At 40.8% G+C, this 13376-nt stretch overlaps 1 protein-coding gene across 12 annotated transcripts in view; it reads left to right on the forward strand.

The window, feature by feature from the left end:
* Positions 1-9015, forward strand: part of Wnk2 (WNK lysine deficient protein kinase 2) — a 127186-nt gene extending 118171 nt beyond the window's left edge. For 10 of the 12 annotated variants that reach the window (XM_087205937.1, XM_087205938.1, XM_087205939.1 and 7 more), the window contains one exon: positions 6206-7728. In XM_087205937.1, the coding sequence (XP_087062063.1) occupies positions 6206-6535 (330 nt within the window). In that variant the 3' untranslated portion in view covers positions 6536-7728. Of the gene's footprint in view, positions 1-6205; positions 7729-8813 lie in introns of those variants that run through there. The other 2 variants (XM_021248534.2, XM_087205942.1) reach the window with 1 other exon arrangement.
* Positions 9016-13376: the final 4361 nt, after the last annotated feature.

Genomic DNA, 13376 nt, shown 5'->3' on the forward strand with positions numbered 1-13376 from the left:
TATGTTACGGATATCCATCTCTTAAGAGATATATGTTTGCAAAAATTTTCTCCCATTCTGTCAGTTGCCTAGTGCTTTTTAATGCCTAAAGGCCTTTAAATTTGTCTTTTTCTTTTGTTATTGGTGCCTTTGTTGGTATATCCAAGGATCATTACCAAGTCTATCATGAAGCTTTTTCCCTTTATGTTTCTTCTAAGAGTTTTATAGCTTCAGCTTTTACATTTAGATCTTTGGTCCACTTTTAAAATTTTTGGATATGGGATTAGGTAAGGTTCCAACTTCATTCTTTTGCATGTGTATATCCAGCTTTTCCAGCACTATTTGTTGAAAAGATTGTCCTTTCCTCATTGAATGAGCTTTTTACCTTTGCCAAAAGACATTTGAGGGTTTGGATGTAGCTCAGTGGGAGAGCCCTTGTATTCTGGAGGCCCTGGGTTCAATCCCCTGTACCATTAAGCCAGCCATACATTCAAGAGTTTATTTCTGGGCTTTCTGTTGTATTCCATTGGTCCAGCTGTCTGTATTTATTCTAGTTCTACACTATTTTGATTACCATATCTTTGTAGTAAACTTTGAAATTAAGTACAAGTCCTCTACCTGTTTTCTTTTTCAAAAGTGATTAAGATTTAGAGTGCTTTGAACATTCTGTATGAAGTTTTAGGATAGATTTTTCTACTTCTGAACAACGAGGTTATTAGAATTTTGATAAGGATGGCATTGAGCCTGTAGGTCATTTCATGTAGTATTTTTATATTTTAACATTTTAAGATACTATCTTCTAGTACTGGAGATTGAATGAAAGGCCTCACATATTCATGCCTGCTAGATAAGCTTTCTACCACTGAGCTACATCTCCAGCCCATCTTCCAATTCTTGAACATGGGATTTTGTTCCATTTATTTATGTCTTCTTTAGTTTCTCAAACTTCATTCCCTTTTTTTGCTAACAGTATTCTATTGTATGGATACATCACCTAGTGGCATGTATTCATTAAATGTTTGCCATTTGAGTTATTTCCACCCTTTTGTTACTGTGCATAATGCTGCTATGAACACTGATGTACAGCTGGGGATTTAGCTGGATCTACAGTGGTTCCGGTGCCTGCCTTGAAAGTGCAAGGACCAGAGTTCAATCCCCAGTACCAAAAAACAAACAAACATTGATGTATAAGTACTTGTTTGAGTCCCTGCTTTTGATTGTTTTGACTTTAAACTCAGGAATGGAATTGCCGGATCCTATGGTCATTCTATGTTTACCTTTTTGTGGAGCCTCACCACTGTTGTCCATAGGAGGTAAACCATTTTGTACTACCATAGACTGGATAAGGGTGTGCTAATTGTCCATATCTTTGCTTGTTATTCTCCCTCCCTTAAAAAAAAATCATCCTAATGGATATGAAGAGGTATCTTATTGTGGTTTTGATTGCATTTCTGTAATGCTAAGATATTGAACATCTTTCCATATGCTTATTGGCCATTTATGTCTTCTTTGCAGAAATATCTATTGAAGTCCTTTGCCCATTTTTTTATTTAGGTTGTTGGGTTTTAGTTGTAAAGTTGTAGGAATTCTTTATACATACTGGCTACTAATCGCTCATCAGATACATGATTTGAAATTACTTTCTTCCATTCAATAGGGTCTCTTCCACTTTCTTGATAATATCTTTGATACACAAAAGCTTTAATTTTCATGAAGTCTAGTTTATCTGTTTTTCTTTTTGCCTATGCATTTTGTATCATATCCATGATATCATTTTTAAATACAATGTCATGGTAATTTTTCTGTGTCTTCTTTTAAGTCGGGTTCTCACTATATAGTTCAGGCTGGCCTTGAACTCACAGTGATCCTCCTGCCTCAGCCTGCCAAGTTCTGGGATTACAGACAGGTACCACAGTGCCAGGCTCTGTGTCTTCTAAGAGTTTTATAACTTTAACTCATATATTAGGTCAGTTTTGTTCATATGGTTTCATTCTTTTATATGTGAATATCCAGTTTTCCCAGCAGATATTTATTTAAAACATTGTTCTTTTCCCATTGAATAATGGCACCCTTGTTGAAAATCATTGGCCATGTATGCAAGAGTTTATTTTTGGCTTCTCTCTTCTATTTCATTGGTTTATATGTTTATCCTTTTGCCAATATCATACTGTTTTGATTGCTGTCACTCAATAGTAAGTTTTAAAATCAGAAAGTATGAGTCCTCCAGCTTTGTTCTTTTTCTAAATTGAGAACTAGTCATCAGAAACCTCTCAACAAAGTAAAATCCAGGACCAGATGGCTTCATTGCTGAATTCTACCAAGCATTTAAAGAATTAACACCAATCCTTCTTAAAATCTTCCAAAACATTGAGGAGGGAACCTAATTCATTCTCTGAGGCCATCCAACATCACTGATAGAGCCAGAAAATGACATCTCAAGAAAAGAAAACTGCAGCCCACTTTCCCAATAAATATCAATAGTTTTTGTTTCTAGGAATTTGTCTATGTCATTTAAGATATCCAATTTGGTAGCTAAAACTTTGTCAACTTTGTTTCTCTTTTCTAAGGACCAACTTTTGGTTTCATTAATTTGTCTCTATTTTTTATTCTCTTTTATTTATCTCTGCTGTAGTCTTTGTTATTTTCTTCCCTCTGCTAGCTTTGGGTTAGTTTGCTCTTTTTCTAGTTCCTTTAGGGTATACATTTAGAATATTGACTTAAGAACTTTCTTGTTTAGAAATAGAAATGTTATTTCCTTTGTGATAACTTCTTTGGCCTTCTGATTGTTTAAGAATGTTGCTTAATTTCTACATATTTTTGAGTTTTGCAGTTTTCCTTTTGTTATTAGTTTCTAATTTCATTGTGTTGGAAAAGATATTAGGTATTATTTTAAGTCTTTTAAAAATGTACTAGACTTGAGTTGTGGCTTAACATATGGGAAATATTCCATATGTCCAACAGTGTGTATTCTGTAATATATGTTGGGGTTAATTGGCTTATGATGTTGATCAGGTCCTTCCTTTCCTTACTGATCTTCTGTATGGTTGTTCTACCTATAATTGAAACTAAAATAGTTAAGCTCCCAGCTATCATTGTAGAACTATTTCTTGCTTCAGTTCTTTTTATGTCTGCTTCATATTATTTGGGACTTTGTTATTAGATATGTGTATATTTATAACATATCTTCTTGATGAATTGAATCCTTTATCATATGTATTATCTTGTTTTGTCTGTTAACTTTTTTATTAAAAATCTATTCTTTTCTGATAGCAGTATAACTGTCCCAGCTCTCTTTTGGTTACCATTTGAATAGATTATCTTTTTCTATCCTTTTATTCTTAGCACCTTTGTTCCTTTGTATCTAAAATGAGAGTTATGTAGGCAGCATATAAGTTGGCCATGTTATTCTATCCACTTTGTCAGTATCTTCTTGTTCGTTGTAAAGTTTAATCCATGTACATTTAAAGTAAGTATGAATAAGGAGTTTTGCGATTTAACTACGTTTTCCCTCTGTCTTATAGACTTTCATTCTTTAATTACTCCATTACTACTCTTTAAAAATTAGACTTTTTCCTTTTGTTTTTGTTTTGCTGTGTATCATTTTTATTCCCTTCCTCTTTATTTTTCTTTGTATATTTCAATTGTTTTTCTAGTGCCTACCTTGGAGTTTATAATTAGCATCTTAACTTCTTATAGATTACTTTGAATAAGACAAACTAATTTTAATAGTGATATTTGACTCTTTTATATCACCATTTCTTCCCCTTTATATTGTTTTGGGTGCAAGTTGCATCTTTATACATTTCATAGCAGTTAAAATTGATTTGCAATTATTATATAATGCATTTGCCCTTTAAATCATATAGAGAAAAGAAGAGGGATTACCAACTGAAAGAGCAGCAATACTGGCTTACTTATTCACTTATGTAACAACTTTGAGTTGCTTCCTATTGTCTCTTCATTTTAGCTTGGAGAACTTCCTTCCCTCCTTCTGTCCACTCTTCCTTCTTTCCTTCTTTGCTTCCTTTTCTGTATGTGTGTTTGGGAAGAGTAAATACTCAAGATTGAACTCAGGCCTTTGGCACCAAGCTGCAGTCCCCAACCATTTTATTTTTTTGTGACCCTCCGTTTCTGATAGGAAAGATATTAGGAACAATCTCTCAGGTTTGTTTATGCAGAAGTCTTAATTTCTCTTTTATTTTTGAAGAATTGTTTTGCTGGATATAGAATACCCAGTTGACAGTTTGTTCTTTCTGCACTAAGTATATCATCCCTCTGCATCTGACCTCCCTGGTCTCTGATGAGGAATCAGCTGTTAATCTTATAGAAGATCTCTTGTAAGTGACAGATTGCTGCCTTCAAGATTCCTTGTTTCTCTTTGACTTCCAATAATTTGACTATAATATATCTCAGTGAGGCTGTCTCTGATTTTCTACTGCTTGGAGTTCCGTGGGCTTCTGTAGATTCACGTCTTCATGGAACTGGGGAAGGAGTGGCCATTATTCAGATAGTTTTCTTGAACCTCCTCTTTCTCTCTTCCTTTTGTGACTCCGAAAATGCATTCCTTGGTCCACTCAGTGGAGCTCCACTTAAGATCCCTTAGGCTCTATTCACTTTCCTTCCTTTACTTTTTCTGTTCCTCAAACTTGATAATTTCAATTGTAATATCTCAAGTTTGTTGATTCTTGTTTCTGCTAGATCAAATGTTATTAAAACTCTCTAACGAGCGTTGAAATTTCATTTATACTCTTCAACCTCTTGTATTTCTATTTGATCTCTTTCATAACTTCTATTAATACTATCATTTTGTTCATGTATCATTTTTCCTGGGGTTTTTTTGTTTTTTTTTTTAGTTCTCTGTGCATGGTTTCCTTTAATTGTTCAAGCATATTTAAGGCAGTTTATTTACAGTTTATTTATGTCTTGGCTTCCTAAGAGACAGTTTCTGTCAATTAAAATTTTTTTATTTCTGTGCTCGCTTCAGCAGCACATATACTAAAATTTTTTTATTTCTTTCAAATGGACCATTCTTTTCTGTTTTATTTTCTTCAGATTTTAGTTCACTAAATTTCTCATATGTAAACTGCTATTAACTCTATCCATTCAGTTTTTAATTTTGGTTATTGCAAATTTTTATCTGAAAAATTTCTACTTGTTTTTCCCCACTCCTGCTGTATCTTAAAACAACAACAACAAAAACAAAACTCCAACTCTCTGCCAAAAATTCTCTAGTGCTTTATAGTTTTTTTCTTTCCATTACTTTTTCTCTGTAATCCCTTGCCTTGTCTTCTGAGTTTTTGTTTTTACATTATGTGTAGGACATTGTATTTGAAAGTTAATTTGCAAAAAGAATTTGAGGCCTAGTAGTAAGTTTCTCATTATTGTTTTAATTTGCCTTTGAGCACCTCTTTATATTCTTAGCATTTATCTCTGTATATTGTCTGGTAAAGGATATTAACCATTTAAAAGCTAGTTTATCTTTTTATTGTTGATTTGTGGAGATTTTTATATCTCTTTTGTCATAAATCGTATAGTGGCTTTTCCCCCACTTCTCTAAGGGGAGCAGCAGCCTCACATTCCTGGGGCAAACCCCACTTATGGTTGCTAGTCCATTAGCCAGCATTTTATTCAGGATGTTGAAGACTGCAGGCCTTTGATGCCCTTCCTCACAGTAGCCTTGCAGGTTTCTGTATAGTGAGGTGCAGGTTGTGTGAGCCCTCAGCTGCTCCTTTCCCTGTCCTTCAAACCTTCTCCACTGGGCTGACAGCACGGAAGGCAGCCTGTGATCCCTGCCTGCACACTTGCCCTGCCCTGCACAGGAGCGCCTGTCCCACCCAGCCCCTGAGCTGTTCTCAATACTTACCATTCCACAGGATGACCAGATGAGATACTATGGTGCCAGCCGAGTAGAGCGGTAGGGGTCATTTATGTGCCCCAAGTGGCTAGGCCCTATGAGTTCTTCCCCAAGGCCCACTGTGGCCCATGGACAGCTGGGGCTTGTGGCCTAGAGGTGACTGGGTTGGGGCTTTAGGGAGCAAGGGAGGGAGGGCTGCTGTTTCTCATCTCACACTGTCACTCCATTGTCAGCCGGTGGGGGTGCCTGTCCATGGAAGGTCCTAGGACCACTTTGTCTTGAGGATGGAGAAAGTTCAGGGACCCCAGAGCATGAGAGGAGGCAGCTGATTGTAACCCCACATACCTTCCTTTTCTTGTCTCTGTCTTCTAGATGACCATACCTCGAGTAGGAGTGGCAATGCCGTATCTGGCACCAGCACCTGGCCCTCTGTCCACTGCAGCCATTCCCGGAGCCATCTTGGCCCTGCCTGTGCCCACACCAGGTACTGCCCACGCTAGCCTCCCAAGCCCACCCTGTGCACGACTCCTGGGTCAGTATGGAGGCCTGTGCCCAGCTCCAGTGCCCTGGGGACCCTGGGAAGCCCAGGGGAGCCCACCAGGGGTTTGGGGCACCTGGAACCCTGCCCAGGTACCTGTGCTGCCTGTGTTCCTGCGGCCACCTGCTGTCAGCACCCCCAGCCACCAGCTGCACATCACGTAGCCCTGTGCCATGCTCCTGGCCAGGTAGAGCACTTGGAACTGCTTGGAAGAATCAGATCGTGGGTTGTCTTCTGCATGCCTCCCGACCATGGGACCCAGTAGTCACCATGGGGCAGCATGGGCAGAAGGATGAGCTTCCCCTACTGTTTCAGACCCTGATTGCTCTTAGCCCCCATGGTTTGCACACCCTCATTCTTTCAGTTAGAGGTTAGAACTTTGTCATCCACCCTGTAGAAGTGCAGTATCTTGAATTCCAGTTTTTCTGTTCCCTGATGGAAAGAGATATTTAAAAAAAAAAAATCAGAAAAGGTCTTATTTCATTTACAGTTGGCTTTGCTTTAATATTTCTACTGTGCTGTTACAGAGATCTGAATGGTTTACAAAGCTGAAGCTGAAGTCTGATCTTCAGTTTTCTATTGTAAATGCCTTTTTAGAAACAAAAGAAAGAAAATTGCACCAGTGATCTTGAATACTGAGGAGCTCACTGCTAGGTGAACTCAGCTTGGTTCTCAGTGGAGCAAGGGCTTCCTGGGCTTTTCAGTGACTGAGAGGACTACCAGGCAGAGCATATGTGCAGTAAGGAGCACCAGCAGCTTTGTTTAACTGTGAGGAATGTACCAGAAAATGCCACAAGAGCAGATGCCCTGGTGGTAGCAGGGCATTGGGGGCACCTAGCAGAGATGCACACTGCTTCTTCAGCTCAGGGGTCTCCCACCCCTTGCCCTCCTTTTCCATGACTTCTATGGGAGCCCACCACGCCATGCAGTTCCTTCCCAAGGCCGGACTGCTGAGGAGAGGACCCTTCTGCAATTTCCATGGGTTCCTCTCCTGTGGGCATGGAAAAGCCCCAGGTGGAGGTGACAGCCCCACTGTGCACTGTACATCTTGTACTTATTAGACCAGCTAGGTTATTTTAGTTTTAATATCCCATTCCATCAGTTCAGTTAGAAATGAATTTTTCAGGGAACTGTACAGGATCCTCTGCAAGGGCATACACTGCAATAAGAGATTTCTGTGTTCTGTGCCTGGTCCGAGAATCATGTGAACCTGTTTCTCAGTGAAACAGAGGCTGCCCTCTCTGCTGCCCCATGTGCTGCGCACCTCAGTCCTTTCTTCCTACGACAACAGTGGTGGCATGGGATCCCCAAGAGAATGTGTATGTGAAGGAGAAAAATAAACATTTTTGCTTGAAAACACTGTGAAACAACATCTTTTTCTTACCCTCTGTCCATGTAAAAGCCAGACTGACCAACCTCCTAGAAAAAAGAGGTGTGGGGAGCCAGGCCAGCTTGTCCTGGACTCTGCTCTGAGCCTGGAGCCATGCTTACCTCCACCCTGGATGGGAGTGCTGGTGGGGCTGGGGACCAAGCACTGGACCTCTGGCGGGGTTGCCTTTCCCCAGCACTATACCTACAGGGTGTGACCCGGATACCCAGGATGCCAAGCTCTGCCATCCCCTGTGCTGAATAACTTTTAGAAGTGCGTATGGAGGGGTGAGTCTCACGGTCACATGGACTACATCTTCACCCTGTCCCTGTTGGTGGTGGTTCCCATGAAGCCAGGCTTACATGGCTCCTGGTGGACCAAGCACTGAGCAGGTGGGGTCCCCTCTTTCAGGTTCTTGTCCAGAGGAAGAGTTCGGGCTGTGGTTATCATGGCTCATGTGAAGGGTGCTGGCCTTCCTGCTAGGCACAGGGCTGTAGGGAAGGTGGTGGTTTGGGGAAAGAATAACTTCATATGGTGCCAGAGCTGCTTTCTCTTGCACATGCAATGTGGGCCTATCCCTGATGACTCTGAGGTCTGTAGTCCACCTGGGCCCCTACAGTTAGGGGTGGCTGCCTGTGTGGCCTTGCTGCCTTCCCATTATGACGAAGCAGCAGCCTTCATACCTCTGCTGCGGGACAAGGGACATTCCACCCCATAGCCAGCACACCCCCCCACAGCTACCACACAGCACCTTACCTTGGCACTGCCCTTGGAGGGAGGCAGGGAAAATTTGTGGTCTCTGGTCTCCCAGCTACCCAAGGGGCCAAAGGGTCACTCACTGCCAGGCACTCTGGTTTTGTAGTCATTCTGAGTACCTGGCTGTCACAGAGAAAATGGCCAGGTAGCATGCTGGTGGGCTCTGTGCTGAGGACAGGACTTGGTACAGCGCATGTTCATGGCAGACTGGCCCACCTCTGGCCTTGCTCTTTTACTTCTGATTTAGCAGCTCCCAGGACAGTGGGCTGTGCTACAGAGGGCCGTAACAAGTGAGCTGTGGCGGTTTTGTTTTCCAGATCCTGACAGCGAGAATCCCAACTGATGGGCACAGGCACCACCAGGCCCATGTCGCATCATCCAGCGGCGCTGTGACAGACCTTCCGGGCCAGCCCCTCCTCAAGTCCACTTCATGCTGTTTTGTAACCACTTTCTAAGCATTTTTTATTTACAATTGGAAACAAATGTAATGCAAGAATAAAAAATATTTTGGGGGAGAAAGGAGTTTGTTTTTCAAACGTTTACCTTTCTGGTGGCCCTCAGGCAGGCAGGTGATGCAAACGTGAGGGGGTTGGGGCAAGGGGACATTCCCAGAAGCCTGGCATGCCCAGGACAGCCTGTCCTCTGCAGGGCTCTGGAGCTCATCCCCCAGCCACCTTCCAGGCACAGAGTCAGGGTCCCCTTTGCTCACACAGCTCTGAGACCTACCGCTTTCAGTCTGGTCTTCGGAGACCAAAGTCACCCACCTCCCAGCACATGACCAGCATTCATGTTAAGCTGAAATAACTCTCCTTCCAGAATTCATGTGCACTGGCAGAGGCATCCAAAGAATAGCATGGAAAGCTGGAAACCTTGGAGTAGCCCTGGCAGGAAATATGCAGTGAAAATGTCTCCACAGCCTGGCCTGGCCCATTGGAATGGTGTCTTGGGAAGAGTTCTTGGTTTCCCATGCATCAAAATCATTAGTCTCTAGCTACACTTTAGCATTTCCTCCAGTGATGGAGGGGGAGTAGATTTTAACAGCATCTGGACTTTTTCACCACTAGAGACCACAGATGCTGCTGTGACATTAAGATGGTTGCTAACATTCCAAAATGTCAGTTCCATCACAACAAGATGCCCAGCCCATGGGATTTAAAGTGCATCTTATTTAAAGGTCTGGTCATTTCTCTAGGATGTGGGAATACCCAGCAATCCTTGGTAAATTGAGTATTCCTAAAGGTTCTGAGTCCCAGAGGTTGTACTACAGTAGTACCTTGGGTCACAAACTTGATTCTTTCCATGATTCTGTTCTCAAACTGAGTTGGATGAGTACCAAATCAAATTCAGTGGTTAGGTTGAGTGTTGACCCTGTGGGGAAATTTGATTTGATTCTTGTCCAGTTTGGTTTGTGACCAGAATCATGGAGAAAATTGAGTTCATGAACCCAAGTACCACCATATCTATAATGAGGTTTGCAGTTCATTGTTTTGTGCCCTAATTCTGGGACCTAACCTTGACTTTGGAAAACAGAAACATATGGTAGTACCTTAGCTCAGTCTGCCATACAAAGTATCATAGGATGGTTCACTTAGAAGAAATTTATTTATCACAGTTCTAGAAGCTGGGAAGATCAAGGTACACAAGGTAGGTTTTATTCTGAGGGCTTTTCTCTTGGTGTGTAGGTAGCCACCATCTCACTGTGTGCTGCATGACTGCACAGAGTTTTGGCTCTGATGTTTCTTATAGGATACTAATCTTACTAGATGAAGGTCCTGCTCTTAAGATTACATTTCATCTTAATTATTCCCATCAAAGTCCTATCTCCAGGTACATTAACATGAGGGATTAGCGCTAGAGTTTTTGAAATTTAAGTGAATACAAATATTCAATCCACAGCATGTGCCTTATGAAATTATTTTTTCTCGGTACCGGGATCGAACTCAGGACCTTGCACTTGCAAGGCAGGCGTGGCAACACTGAGCTAAATCCCCAGCCCTGAAATCATTTTGCTACACGATATACTTGTAAGGTGGAAACTCTTCTGTGCTTTTCTCTACTTGCACCTAATTACTTAAGTGACTACCAAATGTATTCACTGGTGCCAGGAGGCGGGGCGGGGGGGGGCAGAATCAAGAATAATCTGTGGCAGAAAACATAGAGGAAGAAAGAAACTACTGCTTCCATTCCTGAGCCCAGAAAGCAGTTCCCAGCCCTAAACCATCAGAATCATGGACACTGGCCAGCAGTGACCACAGCTGGCCAGTGGCACAAGGGCTACAGAGCTCTTGCTTTAGAACTCCACCCACACAGGACAGGACCACAAAGAACAGATGAGATAAATAAAAATAGCAAAATATTAACACTTAAGCCTAACTACTATAACTTATAAATTGTCTAATCACTTCAGTTAAGAGAAATTGTCAGATCAGACCTAATAAACAGCACCAAGATTTAGGTGTAGATTGCCTGCAACAAACATACTGTAAATATAAAGACGGGTGAAGATGAAAAGATGGACAAAGATAAACCATCCTAACCCTAACCAACAGAAAGCAGAGTGGCTCTATTAACACTGAGTAGTATTTATAATGGCAAGGAGGTCACTTATCAAGAAATCTACTTCTGAACATTTGTATGCCTAATAACAGCATCAAAGTAAAGGAAACAGGGCTAGGGGTTTAGCTCAGTGGTTTCGCCGCCTGCTGCACAGGCGCAAGGACCTGAGTTCAGTCCCCGGTACCAAAAAAAAAAACCAATTACAAAAAGAAATCTGTACACATAGATATGTCCATATCTTCTGTAATTGGCAGAACAAGTAGATAGACAACCACGGTAGTCAAGAGTCTTGCTCCAATTTTCTTTTCTTTTTGGTCTTTTTTGTGGTGCTAGGGGTTGAACTAGGGTCTTACGCATGCTAAGCATGTGCTGTACCACTGAACTACATCCCAAACCCCTGTGACTGCAGTTTTTGACATTTGACTGCTAACAGCTTTTAAGCCTCACCTCTCTCTTCCTCTTCTCTTCCATATGTGGGAAGCCTGCGCAGAAAGTGCGTGCTCCCATTATTGGCACTAGTCCATGAACTGCCTCAAACCAGACTGCCCCTACCACACACAGGTACCTTCAATCTGCCCTACCCCTGGCCACCATGAAAACCCCAAGTCAGTCTCCTTTCCCCGGTCCCTCAATCCATTCTGGATCTGCTTAGACGCTATCTTGCTCTCCCCAGACACTTCACTTCATTATGTGAGTAAGAAACCTTTTCATCCCCTTTGCGTGTGTCTGTTTGGGCATTAATATCAACATCCAAACCACATTTTGGACGGAAGCTCATCCTGTTGCTGCAGAGTAACCACAACAGTCACTGAGAATACAGAAGACTGGAGCATCACTTTTGACCAATTGGCCTGCTTGACATTTGGAGAACACCCACAGCAGAGCACTATTTATGTATACATGGTCTGTGCAGATAGACCATGTTCTGGAAAAGAGAAAATGAATCACAATATAAAAGATTCAAGTCACACTATTTTCTCAGTGGGATTAAATCTGAAATCAGTAATACATAATGGGAAAATACCCAAATATTTGTAAATGCGATTACCTATGGATTGAAGAGGAAATTAAAGGAGATATTAGAAAAAGTTTGAAAATGAAAACAAAACCCATCAAAATTTGTTAGATACTATTAAAGCAATTAAAACAGTAGTAGGAGGACTTGTATAGCACAAAGAGTTTATTATTAAGAAAGAAGAAAGGTTAAATCAATGACTTCATCTTCTGTTTTAAGAAACTAGCCGAAGGTGATAAATCCCAAGTAACTAGAAAAAAATTTGAGTGAAATTCAATAGACTAGAAAACAAAAATAATAGAGAATATTAGTGAAATCAAAATCTGTCAGTGGAGAGACTTAAAGGGAAAAGCCACCAGTCAGACTAACCAGGAGAAAATACAACACAAAATACAATGTTACACGACAGTAATATCAGGACCATCTACAGATATTAAAGGAATTATAAGGAAATATTATGAACACCTTTATCACAATAAAGACATATAATTTACCAAAGTTTACTCAAAAAGAAATAGATAATCTGAATAGTCCCATAACTATGAAATGAATTTATTTTATAGTTAAGAATTTTCCCACAAAGAAAAATTCTAATGTGTGGTTGGCTTCTTGGGTGAATTCCCCTATATGTATAAGGGAGAAATAATTCTAATTTTATATGAATTCTGCCAGATAATTCTGCTGCCCTCATCTTAAGACAAAGACAGTACAAGGGGGAAAACAAAAACAAAACAATCCTAGATCCAAATGTCCCTCATGAGCATAGATACAATTCTAAACAATATCTGACCAAACCAAAAGTAGCAATCCATAAAGGGGACAGTGCCTCATGACTAAGTGGGATGATCTCCGGAATTCATGGAAAGTTCAACTTTCAAATACCAATCAATCTTACATTACCAGGTCCAAAACACCAGAGTATGAAGTAAGTCCCATAGAGGTCAAAGACCTATATATAACATAGGTAAGAGAAATTAAAGAAGACTTAAATAATTGGAGAGAAAAGCTGACTTCATAGACTTGAAGACTCAATATTGTTAAGTGTCAAATCTCAAATTGATGCATACAAATGCATTGTAATCCAAATAGAATTCCCAGCAGGCATTTTTGTAGAAATTGGCAAGCTAATGCCAACATTCATATAGGAATGCAAAGGACCTAGAATAGCTCAAGAAACTTTGAGGAAGAGAGAAGTTGGAAGGTGAACACTATCTGACTTTAAAACTTAACAGTGACTCTACAGTAATTAAAACAGTATGGTAATGACATCAGCAAGGTCACAGATTAAGGAGACCAGAAATCTGTGCAT

The sequence above is a fragment of the Heterocephalus glaber genome, unplaced genomic scaffold (assembly GCF_053883595.1).
Source record: "Heterocephalus glaber isolate CG9 unplaced genomic scaffold, H.glaber_assembly_v1.0 deba00000621, whole genome shotgun sequence".
In the NCBI taxonomy this organism is placed as follows: domain Eukaryota; kingdom Metazoa; phylum Chordata; class Mammalia; order Rodentia; family Bathyergidae; genus Heterocephalus; species Heterocephalus glaber.